The sequence below is a fragment of the Grus americana genome, chromosome 6 (genome assembly GCF_028858705.1).
Source record: "Grus americana isolate bGruAme1 chromosome 6, bGruAme1.mat, whole genome shotgun sequence".
Taxonomy (NCBI): Eukaryota; Metazoa; Chordata; class Aves; order Gruiformes; family Gruidae; genus Grus; species Grus americana.
Window position 1 is genome coordinate 29,421,448 of NC_072857.1, and position 25,205 is coordinate 29,446,652.

General features: G+C 44.4%; 1 protein-coding gene across 3 annotated transcripts in view; it reads right to left on the bottom strand.

Moving 5' to 3' along the window:
* KLF7 (KLF transcription factor 7) overlaps positions 1-25,205 on the bottom strand; it is a 59,639-nt gene that overhangs the window by 10,914 nt on the left and 23,520 nt on the right. For all 3 annotated transcript variants that reach the window (XR_008577665.1, XM_054830194.1, XM_054830196.1), the window contains one exon: positions 17,171-17,783. Coding sequence is in view for 2 of the 3 variants with exons in the window: in XM_054830194.1 (XP_054686169.1) it covers positions 17,171-17,783 (613 nt within the window). In the remaining variant the exon portion in view is untranslated. The remainder of the gene's footprint in view (positions 1-17,170; positions 17,784-25,205) is intronic.

A 25,205-nucleotide genomic window follows, 5' to 3' on the forward strand; every position in this document is an offset into this window, starting at 1 on the left:
ACCTCCTCCTATAAAAACTCCATGTCACTATTCCCCACGCAGTCAGCACTGTATGGATGCATTAGAAGGGGAGGGAGTTGAGATAATGCAGATAAGAAATCACTTTCACTACCAAGCTTCTAAGCTGGGAATTATAAACAGAGAAGGGATTATTACTTAATTATTTGTTCTTAAAATTGCTAAGAAGGTGATCTTAAAAAACCCACCACTGATCAAACTGAAGTTGCAGTCTGTATGACCTCTCTATGCCAGCCACGTGAAACAATCACTTGGCCACAGCAGAGAAATTTCTCAGTGCAGAGACGCAGATTTCTATATTTAGCATGTCTATTCAGCAAGTAAAGGAGTAAGATCTGATTATGGGAGACCTATGTATTTCAAGGTGACAAATTGGAGAGGCCAAAAAAGCAAGAAAAGTGAAGAGGGCAAGAGAATTGCATCAAAACACATAAAACAAAGCTGTTCTCTGGTGAGTGAGTTTCTGCAGACTTTTTATTGCACAGGCAGCTCTGCTGCACACTGGTCATCTGCCCCAGAGAGAACAGCAGAGTGGGCTGAGACATTAACTGGACTTGAGCCATTTTACTGGCCTCTGAGAAGTTTCTTTGGCTCAGTAGCTCAATTAAAGGATTCATTAGGGTGAAGCAATAAAGAGGGGGCAGCAGCCAACAAGATTTTGCCAAAATATCTGTTTGTCCCTTGGCCCCTGAATGCAGAAAGGCCAGCCTGGATGTCTCTCTTGTGTGCCGCAGTCCACCATGGGAAAATGCCCAACAGGACAATGGACTGAGCCAACAATAACACCACCCCACTTAGATTGTGCCTGCCTGGTCATCTCTGCAGACTTGCCTTTTGTTCTTTTTTTCTTTTAATAGAATTTCTTCGGGGGGGGGGGGGGGGAAGGCAAGAAACTTCTTGTTAGTGAGCCAAGTGCTGGTATCTTGTTTCTGGGCTGGTTACTCAACTGTAATTCAAACACTGTCACCAGTGCTGACCCCAGACACTAGAGCTGCAGTTGCAGTGCTCTCCCCCTCCCAGCCCTTGACATCCTACCTGGCATACCGCATCTGCTCCCCCCTTCTCAGAGAAAAGGGATTTCCCCAGCTCTGGTCATATCTATGATCGTGCACCATTTTTGTCTGAACAGTTCATGCATTATTTTTAAAAGCTGTCAGTAAACAAGCCTTGATAATTCAGCTTCCTCGGTTCTCTGACGCTCTCTAGTGCCTACCTTAGAGTGGAGACAGCAAGGCAGACAAACTGCCTTGCAGCGTATGTTTGCTACACACACTGCAAAGCAAATGCAGAAGATGACTGCTCAGCCAAATCTGGCAGGTACAACCAGTCTGAAGGATACAGTCGCCTACAGAGCAGAAGGGTGAATGAAAAACATCCTGGGCTTTCTGTGAAACAAGGGCTATTAGGACTGAAGCTGAGTTTGGCTTGTTAACATTTGTCAAGAGCTTTAAAAATGTACAGTGCTATATATAGGTTATGAGAGACAGAAATGCCAAGCATGATTACGGGTAAACCCATGGGATGCCACATATCTCTGTTACTTGCTGCAGGGGCTCCTCTCTCAAGTGTTCCTGGTCTGGCCTTGCACAGTCCTGAGCTGAGTTTTGTTTTCAGATGCTTTTGCTCTGTAACTCAAGCCCTGTTCCACAAAATGTCAGACAGTACCTCTTTGTGCTCCAGACAGCAACAGCACGCTGGCATACAGTGCTCCACGTGGCACAAGATAAATGCAAAGGAACGTGGTGACCTTTAAAAGCATGTCAGATGGCTCCTTGACCCAGAGACCTCAAAGAGGTTAGATTTCCTGCCCTCCTGCAGCTACTCAAAACCATGAGAGGGCAGGAGGAGAGACACCTCCGTATCTCTGCATGTGAAGACTAAGAACAAACTGCTGCTTTAATGGCTGCTTTCACCTTACCCAAAGATGAAATGAAAGCGTATCTTGCCAAGGTGCACATATGTAGGAAGCATGGGAATGGAGAAGGGGGGGACGGCCCTCCTACCTCACTATTGGCAATGGCAGGGAGAAGAAATGAGAAGGATCCTTTCCACGTGCCAGGCTGCTCTTCTGTTGTTGCAGAGGATTAGTAAGAATAAAAAGATAGATAGTGAAATCCTCCTCTGCTGAAAGCAATGGCGAAACTCCCACTCACTTCTACAGGGCCAGGATTTCCCCCTTTTTAACAAATTAATTATGAGCTTCAAAATCCAATTAAAAATAGGAACATCACAGAGCTGTGCCACACTGACTTTTTTCAGGCTCTAATTCCTCAAAATTAATAACCACACTTAAAACTCATGCCTGCGAGCCACTCCCAGGAAGGAGGCTCTACTCCTTAAGTCACCTTTACTCAACACGAGGATCTGTGCAGTGCTTAAACAAATCCATAAATCCACATTCATACAAATGCACTCAACAGAGGAGCCAATGCACATCCAAAAAGAAGCTGATACCCAGATATGCAGCTGTTAAATACTCAGCTGTTTCAATTCAGAACGTGCTCCACATCATGGGGCCGGTTCAGCTTTCACACATCCACAAAAACACCTGGGAAGGGCAGGCAGCCAGCAATGCAGACATAGGTTCCAGCACTGTGTTAGACAATTTTCTGAGATGAGCACTAGTTTTAAAACAATGTACCATTTGCTTATGGAAAATCTTCTAGAACCGACTCAGCAGAATAGTGGCTTTCAGCTTTTTCTGATTTTTTCCCTAGGAGGTGGAGACTGCTACCTAGTGATTTCAAGCTTACTGACCACACTCCAGTTTCCTTGGGCAGCATGTGCATCAGAGAGCGGTGCAGTGCACTAAAGGCAGGCTGTTGAGTGAAACAGCGGGTACGCAGGACCCAGCATCCACACACAGTGCATTTGAAGGGTGTTATTTCTGGCTAGCCGCAGCCTAGTCTTGTGGCCTGAACCCATCCGTAGGTGAAGCGTGCCAGCTGTGCTCTTGCAGAGCACCTCCCGGGACAGGCCATCCAAAACCACGTGTGTGCTCTGGCCAGGCTGAACCAAAGCACAGTGAATGGGGGCAACCACACGACTCACGTCAAAAGGGGACGCTTGATCACCAGAAAACACTCACATAGACCCATCCTTAGTTGCCTGCTGAGGATCCGCCAGAAGCAGCCTGCGTGTGCCTGCAAGTGCACAGAGCACTGTGCTGAAACCTACTGATCTAGAAGGACCTTATAATCAGAAAAGCTAGTGGTACAGAAACGCTATTAGCCCTTCAGATACACTTTAGGGTTTCAGTCCATTGTGACTGTGTACTTCTGTGAAGCAGCCTTTCTTCACTGTGGCTCTGTACTGCAGTCCACAGCCCATTTTAATATTTTCATCTTCCTGGAGCATATTTTCATACCCTGAGACTGGGATGCTTGGGGGATAGGCTCTCTGTTCCACTTCTTTTTATGGCATCTCATGCAACCTAGCTCTTCTTCTAAAAGTACCTCCAAAGCACACTTCAGTACAGCCTAGCCCTCCATCCTCCTTATTTCATCCAGGCAGGTCCAACCTGGTAACTGGAGGACAAAGACCTTTGCAAATTTATGGGAAACATGCAATAGTGAAGCTAGAATTTATGAGTCATAACAAAAATCCATTAGACTTTGGCAGCCCTGAAATCGGGTCACTATTCCTTTGGTGACTAAGACAAATGCATGACTCTAAATATTAGGCATCTAGTTACAAAATAAAACAAATGATTGGTATAGCTTTCTCTTGAAAGCCAAAAATTCATCATTTGAAAACACAAAAGAACCAAGCACACAATCCCAGCAACACTACCATGGTAAACACCTACCAGGTTCCCAGCAAAACATGACTGATAGAGTTGGGCTGGTTCTATGATGGAGACACCACACAGGTCCTTGGGATTTCTCCCTCCATTTTCCAGCCTCGAGCAGCCTTGGTGAGTTTCATCTCATGGAACTTTAGATATCAAAAGCCATAATCTGAAATAGTCACCTATGGGTCTTTTTGAAGTTAACAGAGAGGCAAAGGCATGTGCGGAGTGTGACACATCAGACCCGAGTCAGACTGAATCGGAGGTGAATTTCTCTCCTTTGATGGCACATGGGGCCCTAGCTCAACTGCAGGTGGCTTTATCTTCACTCTCCAGGCACAAACAGAGAACATCAAGTTTTCTCTCCAACACACACTTAGACTGTAAACCCTATACAAGCCTTCGCAATAAAACACAAAACACAGCTGTGGAGATGTTGTCTCTTCTCAAATTCCAGAGATCCCCTCTTTGCCACCTACATCCCGCAGGCATCCTCTAGGTCCCGGGGATATTTCTTTTGGTACGAGGAGTAAGGCAGCGTTCGCTACAGACCTCACAGTGGCTATTTCAACAGAGAGTGATTTCAACTAGAAACATTAGGTTAAAGGATGCAGAGGTACATAACCAAGATCAGCTGAGGACACTGTCATGACCACAAAACTACAGCACACAATGGAGGTTGGGCATATTATACATTTTAATGTATATCTGCAGTATTCATTGCCAGCTCCAAGGGTTAAAAAGTCACAAGTCCAGTCTCCCATAGAAATAATGAGATTTTAAAGAAGAAAACAATTATAGAGATCATTTGCCTTCTGCTTTGCAGATAACCCAGGGCCATGATTTTAAACGTCTCTTTGCAGCCCTGCAGGTTAGAAACATTTACTACAAAATACAGAGAAAGGAGTTTGCTCTCTATTCCCTGGATACCAAGAGCAGAGACTTTAAGAAGAAAACCCTCCAGATTTTGGGATGTGCATGGTAAGATCACATGAGTTGGCAGTGCTCCGGGGTGAAATCCTGGCTCCATCAAAGTCATTGGAAAAATGCCCGTTAAGGCTTGAGTTTCACCCTCTATCTTCACAGAAGTAAACAAAGATATTATGATGATCCACCCATATCTATTTCCTTATCCCTCCCCTGCACCCCACCTTAAACACCACAGCACAAACACATGTTGCTTACAGTAAGTAAAACACCTAAGTTTACACTTAGTAAAACAATCAAGTAGTTTAAGCCCCTTCCTGCAACGAACTTCAGTAAGACAGACCAACCCTAGAAAGTACAGTGGACAATCACAGCCAAAATCCTTGCTGGTCTCTCTCTGTGCTAAAATGTGGTACAGTCACAGGAACCCTTTTGTCAGTATGACTGAGTCAGCCAAAAATGCTTAAAGAAACCGAGGGAAAAAACCTCAAATCCTGTCTGTATGCACATTTTGAAGGCCATTCAAATAAGACATTTGTTGTCCTATGTTTTAATATCTCCTTAATATCATGTTACGTAACTACACAAAACTAGCATGCTAAAGTGTCTTTAAGAAAACAACAGAAACATCCCCTGAAAAACCCCCACGTGTTCTAATCCACCATGAATTATTTACATATAGTTTCAGGATCCAAAAAAAAGTTTTATGAAAGAAACACAAAACATTTCCTTCCTTTTTAAAATCTGTGATTTAAAAACTATTCAAAATGAAACTAGTTCTAAAAGCCTAAATGTCTAAAAATATGTACTGAAAGACAGCTTTAGCTACGCTTGCTCCAAGACTGGCGTTCCTGGAGAACCAGACAAACTGCAAATTACAACTGAAAAAATAATTAAATCCAAGATTTTCCCCTGGATTTCTCCCATAAAGAAGCTCTGGGGGACCAAGCCGTGCAAAGAAATGTGTGAAGAATCAAGTAGAGCCACTAGCTTTTCGAGAGAGTGTTTTAATAACTTTCCTCGCCATCCTTTCTGAGAAATCCTTTTGAGACCTGCTGTTCCTAGGCTGGTGACTGGGACCTTACTGTTGCAGCGAGACAACCCAAGGCATCATTCAGAGGCCAGTGCCCACGGGGATGTCGTTGGTGCAGACGCAAGTCGCTCAGAAATGCCAGAAGCCAGCACGGTTTTCAGTGAGAAGCAGCCCCCCAGATTGCTATGCAGAGAAATGCCAGGCAGGCATTCATATTTGCTTTGCAGTTTATTACGAAAGCCTGCCACAGCACAATGGGACGCCTAATGTGGAACATCACATTAACAATATTTTATATTTATGTAGCACTCTTCATCTCCAAGGGTCCCTGAGAGCTTTACAAGCTACATACATGGCATACCAATGAAGCCGAGCCATAATTCTTCTAATTAGCTGAACATCAGCACACAGCACATGGCACAACAGAAAATGTTGTGCGTCACTCCTCTCTTCCTATGGAAAGAATGATGTTGTATTTAATAGAAGCATGTTGCAGAAGGACATGCAGTTTTAAGGACTCTTGAAAAAATTAAATCAAACCAGACAGGTCTCCTTAACACCCGTACCTGTCCTCCCTCATTACGTACGCACACTTTGTCAAATATGAGACACAGGAGTAGCCCAAGACCTGCTGCTTGTTAAGTATCCCCACTTTCACACTAGATTCAGCAAGTTACCATCACATGGCTCAGGCAGCTGCTCTGCTGGTGAGGTTACAGAAAAGCCAGTGAGCAGCTGCAGTTCAGCGCATAACATCATCACCCTCTTTTTAAGATTAGTAAGTTCATTTCTTTAGAAAAAAGGAAGAGCAGGCTATTTAATACACACATCCTCTGGAGATCAATGCTAACATCTAAGCGTATGTGCGTGCAACCCATCAACCAGTAAAACTAATTACAAAAATCAATTTCAGATACTTTTCTGAGCCTTTCATTCCTCAATATACTCCTAATTGATTTTTGCTGGAGAATAGAAAGCCTAATTATTATTTTTATTATTACAAAGGAATGCAAGGGGGGGCAGTGGTCAGTGCTTAAGTGGCTCACCAATGCTTTCCACCAATGCTTTCTAACCAAAAAGAGAAAAAAGAAAAAAAAAGGCATTTTATTCACAGTTTTGCCACCTGCTGGAAAGATGGAAAAGCCTTTGAAAGGGTGACAAAGCACAAGAGAAAAAACTGGCAGGAGACAGTACGGGGCAGAAGAGGAATGTGACAGAATTGTGAAATACACAATGTGAGAAGGTTGTACCTATTTTTAGATGGGCAGGGATGATCAAGTGTAAAAGCAGTACATTTCCATGAACGATGTACAGCTCCTTTCATCCAAAAAGGTCAGCAGTGCCCTCATAGAGAGATGGCTCTGATCATGTCTATATTAGAGATGGGGGAAAAGAGGTTAAGAACCAGACCCAATGTCCAATCAGTCTTTCTACAAACTTCAAAGCTCCGGATTAGTCCCTAAGGGCCTTGCCAAAGCTTGTCTACTGAGCCAGCAGCAGTCTTCGGCATGTAGCCATTCAGGACACAAAAAGAAATGAATTTTTGCAGCATTATGTCTTAAACACACACAAGCATCTAACACACGTCCACAAAGCTCACTTGCTTAGCTGAAAAGCAGAGAAAAGAAAATCATGTAGCAACATTCAAAGAAAAGGAAATTTTCCATTTTCTACTCAAGAGGATGCATTTAACAAACGCCTGTTGCCATACATGCCGAGCACTGAATGTGGGGAGGAATGCCATGCTTTATCTCCCTGGGTCTATGCAAGAGTCTCATCGAGAGTGGTAGAGCCTTTGAAATGCCGCTTCCCTTTCAAACCCCTTCTCCCCATCTCCCCTCTGATGGAAACTCCCGGCTGGCGGGGAGCAGGGCTGGGGAACGGACACCAGCACCAGCCTGGGCGTGCAACCTGTGCTTATGCCCCATTAATTGCCAGCACATTCTCCCGCAAGCCCGGGGCCCTGGGGAAAGCAGCAGAGCAGCAGGCCCAGGCGGGCACCCAGCAGCAACACCAGCAGCAAAACTACCCAATTAAGCCTCCAGAACAAGGGGGGGGGGGGGAATTAAAGGGGGAAAAAAAAAAAAAAAAGAAAAGAAAAGAAAAAAAAATAAGGATGGAGTTGCTTGGCAACGGAGGGCAGAAGCAGCTGTGCAGCAGGTCGGGCTGGTACCCAGGCGGCGGGCTGGCCCATTAGCACCCTGCATCTCATGCATTTTGTGCGGGGTCTCCTAGTAACAGCCTGTGCACGCCGGGCTGTTGCGCGCTTCCCCTCCTCTCCTCCTGTTTCTCCCCATCATGCAAGGCATTGCTGTTTGCCCTAATTACACATTCTCTGCTGCTTCAAGCTGCCATTACTTCAGTTCCCAGAGGAGCGGCAAGAACTTTAAAAAAAATCTCCTCTAATAAGGGCTTTTAGTTTCAGATTCAGTGGAGCTCTGCAAGCTCAAAGGTGCAAGGCAAGGTAGCAGCGGCAGAAGGAACAGATGAAAAAGGAGAAAAATTCAGCAGTTCAGTGGGTCAGATTTTTCCAGGACCCTGAAATATATTCTCTCCCTTTGTTTTTTGTAAGTTATCCTGGAGGCTGAACAATGAAGACAGCCATACAAGGAGCATATTTACATAATCCAGAGCAGCGCATATCAGAGATGTGCTCTTTGGACACCCATGTTTTAGGCCAAGAGTTTCTGAGAAATTCCAGGCAAAATATAAAGGCAAATATTCCAGGCAAAATACAAAAAACATATATCAGGGACTAGAACAGATGAAAAAAAAATAAGAGGAATAGATACCCCCTTTTCCTAATCCTATCATTTTAAATGGTTTTGGTCCATATTTTTGCTAATGAATGTGGTTTTCTGCTTATTCAAACTATTACAACACTGATGCTTTTCACCATTTATGTGTGACTTCATCTTCTCCCTTTTGCCACTGAAAAAATAGATAAAGAGGACAAAAAAAAAAAAAAAGAAAAAAGAAAAGTGCAGACTGGCATAGACAACACAGGAATAAAACACAAGGGGAAAATAAAATACATTCCTTTCTGTTTCCCAGTTTTGTCAACAACAAAAACGGAAGACGACTCAGGATGCTTCCATTCATTCAGATATTGGATTTGATTTGGGGGTGGAGGTGGAAGGGAAACTGTGTGCTTGGACTTAAAAAAATACAGTGGCAAGTTCCCCCAGTGAAGGCTGCCCTGGTGTCAGGGCAGAGCTACCTACACGGTGGCAGGTGCGCGGTGTTTCTGAGGGAGATCCCATCCTCCCTGGTGCTTTCTCCCTCTCCTGGGGCTGGAGGTGACAGGCTGGGCATGGCGGTGTGGCAGCTCCTTGCTGCTTCACGCTGAGCGGGGCTCGGTAAAAAGGTCTTGGCAACGCTGCTGCGCAAACATTGGTGAACAAAGCAGCCTGGTCTCAAGCGCACAAGGCAACGAGTAAAGATAATTAATTTTACCAGCTAGAAAGTTTCCTCATCTGCATTTTGGAAAAAGTACATTTTATTATCTGTCCTTAGCTCTAAGGGAGGTACAAGCACCCAGCTGGAAACCACCCAGGTCATTCACACTGCCAGATGAGTGTAATTGAAGGAGGACACAAATGTACTATGAAATTCTATGATTGCTGGGTGATGCTGCATCTTCAGGGAGAAAATTTAAAAACATAAAGAGGTTTTCTGTATGAAACACATTTCCTAACATACATTCAAAGCCAAACAAAGCCCAGTAAAAGAATCACCTTTGGGATTCTGTGGGTTTTGCAAAGAACTAATGATAAAATTGTATCCTATGTACCACACTCATATGAAAGTCAGTTTACAATAGATCACAGCTTAGTCCATTCAAGTTAATTTTTACCCAGATATTCACAGATAGAAGTCTTCTACTCAAAGACTTATTTTCCATTACATAGGCCAAGTTTTTAGCTAAACTTGTTACACTGAGGGCAGCTCTTTTCTCCCTGCCCCTCCCCAACACACATGCCACATTCTCCTAAAAAACAAATATTTTTCCTCCATCCTCTAAAATAACAAACAGTAACCACATTGGAAAAAGACCAAATGGAAAATCTCTACTCTGAAGAAGGAAAAGCTTTGCAAAGTTACAGGTGACCAACAAGACGTCCAAATGGAAATCTATGCAAAATTAACCATAGTACAGTTCCATACAGTTACATATTGAACAAAAATACATGCAGATGTGCATGCCTGTATTTTTATAACATTCATTTCCAAGAACTAATACAAGCTTCTAGTGCACTAATGATCACTTATGGTCATCATAAAAAGCTAGAATGACATTGCAAAATTGTCCAACTAATCTATTAAGTTCTTTCTGTCAGTGGTAAGAGTCCAGACGTACATGAGGGAGGAATAAATCCCCACTAAGCCTCTGAATGTGCACTGCCGTACGGGGAGGACACCGTTCTTTCAGAACTCAGCTGGGGATCAGCTTTTATCTTGAACCACATGCTTGTCATTGTTAGCTTTGCTAGCATGCCATTTGGGTCCCTATCTACAAATGGAGACTTCTGGGATTGTGAACTGGCCTGCAATGTTTTAAAGACTTTTAATTCTTAGTAAGCCTTCTTATAATGTATAAAGCTGACCTATGGAAAGATTTTGGTTCTGCAGTGACACAAAGGTTGTGGACACTCTCAGAGACCTGTGGATAAAGCAGGTCCCATGCGGTATTCTGTCCCCCTCATTCTGAAATGGCTGCACTAGTCTTTAAACTGCCACACTTGATGTCCTTGTCTCTCATTCATTTCAATCTACTGCAGCACATCACTGTTCACTGCTTGACATGTGTTAATCACCTGGCTTTTCAGAGTAGTGTTAGACAGTTGTTTTCTGAAGACACAAACACATGTTCTCCTAAACTCCAGCAAAACAGAAAGAGGCAATTTTATTCATGAACTCCACCCTGCATTCTCTGCATCATAAGCTTGCCCTTTAGCTACCTTTAAGTACATTTTTTCAGCCATTATTCCTAGTGCTAATGCAGGCCTGGCTGATCTACCTACCCACAGCTGGTCTGTGCTATACGGTGGGCACCACCTACATCATGGTGCCCATGGTTTTATTTGGGACCCCACCACCCTTGGCAGAAGCTTGGATGCGGTATTTAGGTCTGTTGTACTTAGGTCAGCTTCCACGAAGCCTTGCGGTTCATCCACTCCTGCTTGCGAGGTGCTGCTGCTGGTATGTAGGTATGCGGGATCATGTCCGCATCAGGTGTGAAAGGCAAGCTCTGGATTAGGAGAGGTCCATCCAGGCTCCTGGCTGCTTGCCCAGATGTAACCCAGACTCAACTGCCCATTAGGACGAGCCTAACCCTGCACCTGCTTTTGAGATGAGAGGTAGTGCACTTGGCTTTTCCTGTCCACAGCGCTTCAGCTCTCCCAGCCTGCTCAAGCCTTTCTCGTCCAACAAGCCCACCCTAGCCTAGAACAGCATCTCTGAGCACACATCTCCGATTCGGGCCTGGTGTGACCCCAAATACTTCAGAAGTGCCAATGCTTTGGACAAATGGACAAGAAAATCATAGCTTCTCATCATTAACCTGCCATTTGTATCCAGTGTAGGACAGAAGCAACACTAAGGAAAATGGGCAGAAGACAAGTTGAACGTTTTTTTCTTTGAGTCTTTCTCTGCGATCCCTATGATTCGCCCTTTGCTGGGTGCCTCACAGGGTCTCAGAGGTGGATGGGTATAAAGAAAACACTAGATGACAAGCTAGAAGTGGCTCCTCCGTGCCTTACTAAGGCAGCCTGCCATAACACTTGGAGGTGCCTGCACCCTGCCTCCTGCAGCTGCTGAACAGACAGAAAACATCACTTTCTAGGTCGTCTTTGTGCCAAAAATCATCTCACATGGCAAACAAACAAACAAGCAAGCAAACAATATCTATTTATATTTTCAAACTCAAACAGTAAGACTGTCCCGTGCTATTGATTTAGCAAATGATGGAGCAGAAAAATGGGACTAAGAATTCAGGTATTGGCAACTAAGCAATGGATGAACACCACTGGAGTGTTAAATGGCAAGGGCTGCTTTTGGCAGGGCCCGTCGTCCTGCCACCTGGAAGGTTCACAAAGTTTGTTTCCTCACCCTAACCTCTCGCTGTAATAACGAAGTGAGGCTCTGGCCCTCCACAGTGAAATCACAACACTCCCCTCCCGACTTGCCAAATGGCTAAAAGGCTTCAAAACCAGAAAGTTTCAAAGAGCACAGGATCACGTTGGGTTTGTTTTAATTGGTTTTGATAAATTCTTGTTACATTTTTACCCAAAAAACCCAACCCCACAAAACCCCACATCTTTCCAATTTGGCAATGCAACTGTACCCCAAGACAAATCCAGCCCTAAATGAAGGTCTTCCTCACAAACCCATCCTCCTCACTTCCCTTGCTCTCATGTCCAGTGGCAAATTCACCCGTTGCTTCAGCATCCTCTGTGTCCCCTTGCTGGGTTTGCAGCCCTGCACAGCGAGCCGGGGACTTGCCTCAAAGCCATATGTCTCTGTACAACAAAAAAATCTTTGTCTTTCATTTCTCCTATGCTACCTATACTGTTCTCCCAAATGCTTTTCCCTAAGTCATTATTCAAAATCTTGCATCCTGTAGAATTGGTGCTGTGCCTGGCTATTTGTGTTTTCTTTCTCTTCGTTGGCTTTCTGTTCACGGGTGCTACCACACCAACACAATACAGCAATGCAGCTTCCCATTCATGTGGTATCACTGACACAGATAGTCTTATTTTCTTTATTGTTCCTTTACTTTGTATTAATCCTCTTTATCTATCGTCCAGCCTACTCTCCTCAATTTGGTATTTCCAATAATTTCCAAATTCTCGATGTTTCCTCTTCTATCTCCAGCACTTTGGGAAAGCTTTCTCTGTTATTTTAAATCCCATCTCAAAAGCCTTCCTGTTCATTAATGCTCTTTCTAATACTCTTGTGTGTCTCGTCTTTTTCTTGCAAATGCAGTAATTTGTTTTCCTGCAGGGTGGATTTGTTTGTTTTAGTTACTCTCACCCAGCACTTTGGATCAAAGAACTATATAATTTAAAATAAGACGTCCTGACGATGTGAAACAAACTCCACTTAAATAAGTGCTATCTTAAGATCACATGTAGACTCATAACATCTATTTACATGGGTATTTCCCACTTGTTTTAGGTTTTAGAAAGCTAAATATAGATGTGAGGTACCCAACTACTGTTTCTCAGACTTGTGCTTAGGTTGTATCAGATCCCGGTTTCAGATGGATAAAGAAAAAAAAACCAAAACCTTCTGATACTCATAAAATGCAAACCCCAGCAGAACCCCTTAAGGGTCATTTTTTATCACCATCCCAATCTTAAGGATTTCCTGGTCAGTTCATATGTGATGCTTTATCTGGGCCAGAAAGCACCCATGCCATCTCATACCTTCCCCTGTACATTACTGCAAGGAAGGCTGATGTGAACGGTTTTGTCAGGAGATAAAAATCTCCTCCAGAGGTCTTTGATCTGGGAGACACAGCGACGTCCCATGACTAATCTTTCCATAGGTCACAGGCCAGCTCACCCTTACACTTATTTGCATCCAGACACTCACCAGCAATATCCTGTTTTCTAATTTAGGAAGTACTGATGACTACACATGGGTTTTGGCTCATTCTAATTCCTTCCCTCTCCACTCTCCATTACATTAGTAATTCATCTCCATGCATGTATGAAGGCTGGACAAGAATTTCTGTCTCTCAAAAGAGACAAAATGTCATTGTTTGCACTGATGTCTGCTCCATGAATAAGTGTGAGAGAATGTGCTAGGGCTGGATTACCGTGCCAGCTCTGGTGGCTCCTTCTTTAGATGTTTTTACCTCACCCTCACATTGGCAGCATGGTCTTTCCAAACCTACAGCTCACCCTTTCCTCCTGTTTACAGTCCCAGTCGCTATTTCTCCCACGTGGCTTCTTTGCTGCCCTCTGACAGTCAGTCCCACCACTGCTCTTAGCTCCTTTACACACTCTTTGCTTTAGATGCCCCAGCTTACTTTGAATTCAGTCAAATATTTTCATTTCCCTTTCCATCCAGACAATGTTTTTCCCTTTCCCTTCCAGATTAAATTCTCTCCCACACAGATGATTGTTTTTCCCTCTCCAAAGGTCATCCAGAAGGTGGTTTCATAACCAGTTCAACCATTGATGGGCCTTACAGCGTTGTCCTGATTCTCGTACAGATGAGATGTGGGAGAGTAACAAGAGAAGCTTGTACAGCACCAAGCGCAATGTGGGGTCTGATTGTCTCTGGGCTCCTCGGCAAAGTAAAGCCCTAAGAGAAGACTGGATCCAATCTAGCAAGCTGCTATCAGTCTGTATTGCCTCCAGTCCCGCCTGGCTCATCATTCAGCAGCGAGGAATGCCAGCCAGTGTCTGTCTGGTCAGCCTTACATACGAACGAAAGGAATGCAACCTCCTTCCGCTGCCTTCCACCCCTCCAGCTCCCCAGCCCACGGTTTTCTTGTTTTCATGCACTGCAGTAAATCCCTTTGATCCAGCAAGTGGACTTTGCACGTGCAAGTTGGGTGACCAGCCCGCATCTGCCTCCCTGCTTGTGAACCCCACACTGAGAGCTCTTTGTCTTGCAGGGCGCTCACACCCTTTTACACAGAACCCGCACTGGCAGACTGTTCTTGCATGACATACTAACAAGCTACCAGCCAAAGGAAAATATCTTGCAATCATTTCAGACCCTCTGGCTCAGCCACTGACTAAGCCAAGTGGCTACTAGCCATTGGCACTGCTGGGTGCATTTGCAACCCACAGCACGCCCAGTTCACTGCGTGAAAAAAACAAAGCACCGATAGAGAAAAGGGCTCCTTGTCCCTAGCCCTGAAGGCGTGCATGGGAAAGGAGGCAGCCCTGCCATTTATAATTCAGTCCCAAATTTCCATAGCTATTTCTCTCTGACCCTCTCTTTTACTGGAGGCAGGAGCTCCCTGCGGGGAAAACCCACAGCAGAGGTCAGCGTGAACAGATTTAATGTCTTGATTGTACCAGCTCTGATTTAAGGCATACAACGGTCAGTGATTTTTAAGGGAACCGAGCACTTAAGCAGGATGAAGGGGTCTAAATGACTTTGTGCTTTGGACTCAAATAAGCTAGTTAGCCTATCACACTCTTCTCTTCAATTCACTCAAATTGCTCCCAAGATGTAAATGTTCAAAGGTATTTAGACAATCTGCTTTCCACAGAGAAAAATGGGAGCCAGGTGCCTACCTGCTCCCAGGTTCTGCATCAAAGATGTATTTTAAGAACAAGGCTGCATCCAATCTTCATCACAGCTATGCACAGCGAGAATGTGGTTGGGTGCAAGGTGGTTATATGGCTGCAAAGACAGAAGACCTCCTCATCCAGGTTTGTGTTGCCTCTTGTCTTTTGCCTTCCTGCTTTCCTAACAACCTATGCTACCTGCTTAGGACTTGGTGGATAGAAACAGGAACACTCCCATAAACTAGTAAATGGTTTAGGGGTTGGTTAAACCACTGATGGTTTAACTGGCAAGATCAGAGGGGTAGCTGAACCCACTGGGTGAGGTGCTGGGAGTGGGAGGTGTGGGCACTGCACCCGGGCAGCTGCAGTCTCATCATTTGATACAGGTCTTCCCCATCTGCCAGCAAAGGTGGGCTTGCCTTTCTCACCATGCTGAGCACTGCTGTGGATGGGCAGACACATACACGTCATTGGCATTATGTACTGTCTTGGGCTATTCAACAGAAGTATCACAAGGCCAGTGAGAAATGTTTCTCACCATGGATTATTTGTAAAACATAAGATTTCACACACTAATGTTACCAAAGGGAAAGGTTTTGACCTGAGATACAAAATCTGGACCTAAGGCTGGGTTCAAAAGCATGCAAAATCTTGCAAGATTTTGACTCCAAAGGGTGGAGATATTGAAAGAGTAGTAGTTTTTCCAAGTGCTCTCTCAGGACTCGTTGTCCACATCCCCACCTACTGGGTGACAAAGCCAGAAAAACTTCACAAAACTCCTCTTTCTAGGCAATTGTGTCACATCCCTGGCTAACTTCAGGAAGAGCTGTGTAAGACCCACCACTTCCAGCTCAAGCTGGAACGCAGTGGTAACATCTGAACAGACAGGACCACTGTGTCAGCAGCTCTCACACTCTGCATTTGTGCTTTCACAGGAGCCCTGTCGTGCGCTGGAAGGCTTTGGGTGGGACGTCCCCCCAGACAGCCCCAGCGGGGGCCAGCTGCACAGCCACGCTGGTGCTACGAGGAGCCTCCTGACCATGTTGCTGCAGACTTTAAAATGAATGCACTACTTTCACTGGCTTTCAAATCACTGGATCACAAGTGAGGTCACTCCTGGCAAGGTGGCTATCCCCAGTAAAAGCACTAGAAAGCCCATATAAAAAGATCAAAACCAATGCCTTTTATGTCTTAATATGATTTATACTTCAGACCATGTAACTTTTACGGGGCTGCCTAGTATTTGATGGATGCAGCTCTCTTAACAACCCACACATTTGTTTGATTTACTGCACTGGTCCAACATGTTATTTTCTACCTTGCAACAACCACCTCGCTTCTAGGAATCTGCCTGCATGATAAGATCGTGAATTAAATGTGCAGTTATCGTAAGAGACCACACATTTTACAGTAAAATTGAGAAAACTGATTACAGCAATCCCTCTGGAAACAAGAATAACCACGATAAGACAGTGCTAATGGGAATTTATCATCTCTCATCACATGTGAAGCTTAGAACAAAGCAGCAACACAACTGAACTGCACAGCTATTACTGCCAATGAATACCAGCCGAAAAGCTATTGGGGACTATGAACAAATGACAGGAGAGTGGGGATCCCGAACAGTCAAACCTAAGCCAATTTGGTATGCTTCAAGAAGCTTACACAGTGGAGCTTATATGCAACATTAGTAAATGTTACCCAAAATAACAGCCTGACATCTTTCCATACATCCTATTCCCTCTTCACCTACACTACTCCACTCAAACTCCACATCATTCTTTCATTTGTTCTCACTGTATTTTATCACCAGAGAAGTCCAAGATGATGAGTATCTCAAGGGTATGTGCATCTGTGTACCTACACATTTGCATCTACACACAGGCTCACTCATGTACACATTATTATTATCCCTTAGATATCCTAAAATTACTCTGCACAAGCCCCATAAGACATATGAAACCCCAACAGGTCAATGGTAGACACTGAACTCCTCCGTTCCATATTTTTCCACTGCCCTGTTTCATAGATAGCAGCTCAGACTTTCAGAAGAGATTTTTTTTGCTTTTTTAAATGAGAATAAAAGGAGTTGGTTACGGTTAGGTGGCAGGAGGACAAGATGAGAGAAGCATCCTACACAAGTACCTGTATGAGTCCTCTGATGAGCCTTTAAGTGGGAGCTCTTTGTATAAACCTTCCGGCACCCATTAAACTGACAGCGATGAACCCTCTTCTTGTTTTCTGGGGATGCTTCTGCCCCTGTACCTCCTTGTTCACTGTCACTTTGCCCGCTTTTTATCGTCCCCGCGGTTGCTGTTGCTACACCTACTTTCACGGAACTGAATGAAGTTTTCTTGGCCACCAATTTCAACGTCACCGTGCCATCCACTGCTGACAGAGTTTGTGAGGTTTTTACAAGGTGGCGGCTGAGCTCCGGAGAGGAAGGGGGCGTTAATGAGGTCACTGCATTGAGTTGGGCCTGGTTGACAGCTGTGTAGCCTTCTGTGGAAGAGCTGGTGGACTGCAAGCTGAGGCACGTCTCAGACAACAGCTTGTCCCGTGAGAGGATAATGTCCACGTTGGTGCTTTTGTCACATGTACTCGTCTCCACTGGTAAAAGGATGGGGTCCAGCCGTCGGATATTGTCCTCTGCATCTGGGGCTGAGGAGGCATGAAGGAAGCAGTCCAAATCCTCACCAAAGGTCTCAGAGATCTTCCGTGGTTCAGTCTGAAGGTATCGCTCCAACTCCAGGCATGTCTGCAGGAGGGCAAAGGAGAGGGGAGGGAGAGAAACCACTGTTAGAGAGAGGTTACAGCATAGCTCCCACCTAGGGCAGGAGAACAGCACAGTCCAGATCCATTCAGAGACAGCACTCATGCACACCAGCACCTTCTTGCGAGATGGTCACATTTTGGGAGACATGAGGATGTGGCACTTGTTTGCTGCTGCTCCGAGACAGAGTGTGGGAATATCCCCGTACGGTAGTGGATATTAAGGTAGAAGTGAAAATACGACAACCAGAAAGCATCCACTACATTTTCATGAAAGTCTGCACATTGTCCCATGGATAAAGGCACTTCCCAATTTTAAGTGTAACCTGGCCAACAGTCACTTTCATATCAAGCTAATGGCCCCAACGCCTGGCCACGCACAAACAAAAAGTCACCTTTCCAAAGAACTGCTTCCTCTTCCTTCACAAACATTAACTTTCACTCCAAATGTAACTCAGTGTAGTTGGCTGGGGCCCAATCTGTCCCTAAAACAGTACAATTCTGAACCGTAGCATTTTAAGATAGGAGACAGAGAAAAACTTCCAGTGACACCACAGCTTGTTTGAAGGGCCTGACAGAAGGAAAGATGTGACAGAAAAAAGGGACCAACTGTCAGTTTTAGGGGGTTTTGGCACATCTCGTCAAACACAGCTTCCTAGTACAGGACACCAGACTTGCACACAAACACACACATGCACCTTATTAAAAAGTAGGCGAAGATACAGTCAAAGAGGCTGCCACATAAAAATGTGTTCCTGCATCTCCACAGCAGTGGTCATCAGTACAAGGATGGGGTGAGCCTCCTACCTGAATGTACCTTATTATGAGGTGCCCTGAGGTAGCCCAAATAAAGCATCCAGGCACTATCACACTGCCCAGTGTTCTCCATAACCAACATTATAAACTTTTATTGTTTATAGAAAACAGTTTGCTGTAGTTTGAGGAGCTTTTAATGGAGTTTATTAGTGCTATTTTTCATTTCTTGCTGCCTGAAAGGCTAGCTGGTTTAATACCACCACTGCGATTTTACAGGACTTGGAGAAAGAGACATTCAAACTAATGCTTTTTAGAAACCTCTAAAAACTACTCCTCAGAGAACACTTCCAGAGATATTAAAAAAGGGATTTTAGGCAAAAAATTTTCAGCCTATGGGAGCTGGTGACCCAACCACATCTCAACCTAGAGAGTCCAGCATCTGATCAAGAAACCAAAGCTTTGTACGACCCGAGGAGAGACAGAGACTCCTGCCGTCTGGGTACAAAGGTTCCATCAACAGGACCGTAAAGAGGCCCCACTCACAGCTCTTTAGGAGCTACCACGTAACGCAAAATTCTTACTTTCACTGTACCCAGGAAGCAGCACTACTGGTTGCAGGTACAGTTTGCTGGGATGACTTTCAGAGTTCAGAACTTTGTCAGACAGTTATCTGTTGTTTCTTTTCAAAATAATAGCTGATTATAGACCTGAGCTGTAGCGATGGACTTCAGCAAAAACCAATAAAATGGCAACAGAGACATGTTATACTTTAGCGTGTAGGTTATTTTCAGAGGCATGACACTGTATATATGATGTATCTGCACACAGGCCTGGAGGTGAGACACTTAACAGTTAGTACTCTTGCCTTAAGCAACCTTTCTGTTTTCTTTTTGAAGTGCTTTTCTGGGACAGTGAGGAACGGCTATAGCTAGGGAATTGGTCTCTCCCCAGATGAATCCTAACAGGCTTTGGGGGCTGCTTTCCAAACAAGCCCACAGTTTTTCAGGAATAACCCCCCTCACCAAAAGAGGTGATGCTTTTGAATTCCCCACATCATGTAATTTGGGCTTTCTGGCCCACTTAGCCTTCATCCAGTGGGGCAGAAATAGGTTTAAGGGCCGAATAAACAAAAGGCTTCCAAGGGAAAGAGCAAGCGTAATCACAAATTAGGGATGGAAAGGGGAAAAAAAAAAAAAGAAAAAAAAAAGAAAAAAAAGAAGAAAAAAAAAGAAAGACAGGGACTCGAGGCCATTAAATCTGATGACAGTGACATGACATTTCAATTGCTGTGGGATCAGAAAGCTGCGTGCCAGCTCCGGGCTGCCCGTGGAGGGGAGGCGAGCAGGAGGTGCTGCTCCTTTAAGGCATCACTACCCCATGACAACAATAGTGGGCCTGACAGTTTTTTCCAGCTTCACCATTAATTTTCCATAAAGAGCAGTTTCTCGATGAGCCCTTTTCAGGCAAAGCCTGATGCTTCAGAAACCTGTAATTATTCCTGGCTCCCCCCTCCCGCAGCCATTGCACCTGTGCCATTTCAAGACACCAGCTGGTCATGTCTTGCCTTCTGCCTCTGAAATCCAAAACCAGTGGATCAAGCCCATCTCCCCATAGAGGCGGGGGGGGAAAAACCAACTCAAAGAAACAATATAATGCAGTCCCTCCCTCCTGCCCCCCTCAGCCTCTTCACCAAGTCAATAGGGGGGAAAAGCCTAGCAACGCTGAGCCAGAAAAGCCCTCCACCTAATCTGCATGGCAGACAAAGCCTGGCGAGGGGTTATGGCCACAGTCCTTCCCTTACCCCCCGCCAGGGCCCTACCTGCTGCTGCATTTGCCAGAGCAGGCAACTGCCGGCAGAAACAAAGCGTCTTTCCCCATATGCACTTCCCAGCTTCTGCCAAGTACCTTACGCGACCTTCCCTCCTCCTGGCCCAAATCACCCAGCGAGTGGTGAGGCAGGGTTTTGAAACCAGCCTTTCTTCACTCCTGCCCTGGCAAGACAATTTTTAGCCCAGCTAAGCCCACCCCATCATCTTGAGCTCTGACCTAGAGAAACCAGTCAGGCTGAGACCACCAAGGCCCCCACTCCAGCCTGGTGGGCCATCAGGAGGCGCAGGAAAGTTCTTTGGTCTCCATTCCCACAAAGTCATTTGCCAGCGAGTACATCAAAAACTACCAATTTTTTTGTGGGAGCAGAAGGATATTGACCACTATCCACAGAGATATGAACCCAAACTGCTAGGTGGTGATGGTGGTGAACCCCTGTAGATCTCCTACTTCCACTATCAGCCGGGTAGGAAAATGGTCCAACGATACCTAAAGACAGGAGCAAGCTGCTTTTGTCATGTTCTTGTCATAGTTCTGTTGGATGTCCAGCTTCTTAACCACTCATGCAAGAGAGGGGGAGCTTTGTATAATGATGTAATACATATCACATTCAACATTAAGTCTATCCTTTGGTTGCTACACTGCAGGCAACTTGGTGGGTATTAAACTTTCTTACCCAGTGCCTGTAGGATTTACAGCAATAAAGACTTCAAAAATTGCAGTGGGAAGAGGAAGATGGCTCCCTTCAGGAACACAAGAAGATCCATAAGATTGCTGTTTGCTGTCAAGCCAGTTTAGCAGGCTAGGGATAAAAAGTGACCCACTACTTCAACCCATCTGCCCTGATTAACAAGGGTCATTCTCCTTGCACCTTGCTCCTCAATTTAGCCAGTTAAAAGAAATGATGATTCATGGCTGACAAATAATAGGATGTGACTTTGTGAGACCCCAAGTACTTGCAGAAAGCCAGCTAGAAAAGGATGGCAGTCTGGCATGTGGACAATCCCAACAAGGCCTCAGTCTGATTTTTCAATTTGGATACAATTGCAAAAAGGCTCACTTTCTCAGCAGAAGCACATTTCCATCACCTGCAAGAAATGCTGTGTGTTTCCTGCCTACGCATCCATAACTCATAACATCTCCCCACATTATACTATCATTTCAGTCCTCTGGGGCATGTATAGCAGCAGAATACATGTAAACTGCACACCATGACACTTCCACATGCAGCACCAGATTCTTCAGACAGTACAAGACAGCCACTGCAATGCTGTCCTATGCCTGGTAAGGACCTACTTCTTGTTAGTCCTTTCACAGTTTGCAGTAGCACTGATCCAGGGAAATTCAGTGTTCAGTATGTCTGTCAATTCAGAAAGGTATGACCTCTAATCTACGTGTATTCTTACCTCTGGAGCACATCTAAAGCTCATCTACTGAAAGTGAAGATTATTTACCAAACACAGAGTATGCTCACCGCTATGAAATACAACGCAAGAGAAACCCAGCATACGCCTCTGATAGTAGAGATGTGATATATGTCGACCATTTTCAGCAGAGCTTAGCACTCACCTAATTCTGCAGCCAGCAGAAATCAAGACAGGTTTGCTACTAACTGCAACAACAACAAGACAAATCCCAGACTTTCCAATCCCTCCCAGACTTGCAGGTACTCGGTTTGGCTCAGATAGCCTAAGTTTTAGGGTGCTTGTCAGCTGTCCAGGTTAAAGTGCAACCCAGAACATTCAAAATCCAGATATGTAGGAGCTGCAGTCACCACTCACGATGCTGATGTTTGACTATAACACTCTCCCTCAGAGAGCAACCAGCAGGAAGGCTTTAGCCGGGACCACCACCGTCATCAATGTGCCAAGCATCAAGGCAGTGGAGGTACCCGATGTCTCTGCCTCTTCTTCAGAGAATGATAGGGGAAAGACACGTCTGTAGGACAGGGGCCTCTGCTGGGACACAAGTTTGGCATCTGGGTTCAGGTCCAGACAGCTCTGGAAAACCTAATTCCAACTGATGACCCAAAATGAACTCTTAGCTCCCAGGGTATAAATCTAAACTTGCTCCAATGAATTGCAAAGAACTGGTCTCAACAGGCAGCCATGTTGCGTATTAGAATCTGACCCATGCATACAGGCTCTTGAAAATTCACAGGTCACTGCAGAAGCACTGCCTATGCTGCGAAGTCTTTACAGCACTCAAACTCCTGGGCATTGTGCACAGCTGAAGACAGGACAATGTGACAAAAGTAAAGTTCTGTCAAGGGTAAAACAAAGCCCAAACACTTATACTGATTTGAGGACAGAAAGTCAGGGAAGACACCTTATCAACATGTTCACTGGGTTCCTCTTTTTTTATTGATGCTGAAGTATTTTATAACATCTTGATTTTGAATTTTTCTAGCAGATCATGGGAAGTTCTTATCTGAAAGTGCTAGTTACTTCTAAGTGCCATTTTACTGCAGATATAATTGGACATCAAGTACCGATCTTGGAAGTTATCCAAAACTAATTAAGAAGTTGGATACTTAGATCAGGCTGTGACAGAGAATGAAAATGTCGAATGTGGTTGACAAGCAGGTCTGATCTACCAGCTCTGTTTACAATACATGAAAGGATTCTCTTTGCAGCATAATTTATATGAGCAAAGCAGAATTATACATGCAATAGAGAAGGTCAGATTCCAGCCTCCATCATGGCCCCATTGCTTTCCACAGCATGTAAAAAAGGGGCCTCATCTCTAACTTTAAATAATTGTGAAAGTCTCAAGACTGCAAAGGAAGAGAAAGTATCCTCAACCTGAAAGCAACCCAAAACAATAATTCTAAGGTCAGTGCTATCATAGTTGACTCAAGTGCACAGCAAACAGCAGCATCAGGTCCAGTGCCCGGTGTCAGTATTTCATTCTTCAGCAGAACAGTGAAAGCTTTGAGCTATGGTGGCACTTGCATTGCTCATGCCAGATGCAAATACTGAACTGCATGTTGTGGGGCAGCCCTGAAGTTAAGAGGAGTAAGAGATTCAAGACTCACCTGCCTTCCCTGAAATGCCATGCTATTTTTGTCCTTAACCCTAAAACAAGGTTTGAAAGATGCATCTTCTTCCCACTGCCAAAAGCCTTCATTACTTCCTGAACAACAACAAAACCCAATACTCTTGCCCGTCTATTCCAAGATTATCATCTGCTCCCACCCAGCTGCCAAAACCTCCAGCTTTTCCTCTTGGCAACCTCTACCGGGCAGTTGCTAGTTGTCAAAAAGCTGCAGCACATCAGAAGCTTAACATTTGGGACAGCATAAAATAAACAGAATTTTAGTATTAAAATAAGTAGTTTTGCAAATTATACTTGGGAAAATGGGAAAACCAATCTGAAATGAATGAATAGTAAGAAGAAGTTTCAGGCAATAGCAAATAATTTCTATTGCAAAGAATTTAAGAGAAAACTCCTAGTAATGCGCCAGCACATCTCACCTACGTGTTATATAGTTCATTGAGAAAAAAAGACAAGTAAAACCACTTTTTAGGTACAACAATAAGACACTTAATGACAGCTAACTCGTGGTAAATGTCCGCATGCATGTTCTTAATCCCTTGTATATAAGACACAAATCAACTAACTGTATGCTCAACAAACAGGCTTTTACCAAGAGCAAAAAGCAGGCACACACGTAGTCAGCAAAGATCATGTGATATGCAAGGATTTGTTTTCCTGTGGTAACTTCACCATCCGCCTCAGCCGTCAGGCTGGTCCTCTCTAACACCAGCTGCGTGGGTCTCACCAGCCACCAGAGTCTGCAATGGACAAGTCTATTAACTCTTGACTATGCTACACAGGACTCAAGCCTCTGTTTCTGAATTTCTTCAACATAATAATGGCCTGTGCCCATTTTCCCCCTTGGTCTCAGCCCAAAGAATGAACCTTTAGGGAAAAGTATTTAGCCAAACCAGCCCATTCACTGTTATTCACGCACAGCAGCACTCTCAGCGAACACCCTCCTACCACGACCCAGACGGCTTTCTCCCTGGATATTCTCCACAGCATTTTTCTTCAGAGCATAAAAGATGCTTAAATCAAAAGCCTCAACCAAATTCAGGGAAGATACATTTTAATGTAAAAAGTTCCACAGATTTACTTAAATTAGGACAGAATCACTACCTTCATATAAACAAAAGCCATTTTCCTGTTGCTCTGGGGCATGATGTAACCAGGGTTATCAAGACTCTGATCAGCCTCTAAAGTTCAAAGGATCAAACCCAATTTTGCCATAAATTAGCAATTTTCACCAGCAGAAATGGATGGTAAAACAAATGTCTCAAACAGAAAAGAAGTCTGAACCTATAACTCTAATCAAGGAGTCAAAATAAAGATTTGTTCTCAAACTTAGTGATAATGAAATATATATTATCTAACAAATATTCTTTTAAATGGACAAGCCAAATTTATTCACTAAAAATCTGTGGTATTTGGGCTCCAAGCTTAGAGAATTTCAGTGCACTGGGTGTGAGATATTGAACAAAGGACTGCAGCTAAGCGTGGCTGAATTTGATAGGCATCTAGATAAAAAAAAAGGATGAAAGAAATCTGCAAACACTGAACCAGGGCTTTGGAGGGCTTTTGTTGTTTTTTGACTGTTTAATAAAGATAGACAAAATATCTGCACCCAGTCACAACAACAAAAAATAGCATCGATGTCAGCAAAGGATTAAGGATAGCCAAATTAAGAATTCAAAAGTGCAGGCAGCCGATTGTGCTAGCATCAAAATATGATAAAACCCATGTGTGCCTGTATACCAGCACATGCCCTGCATGCTGCCATGCA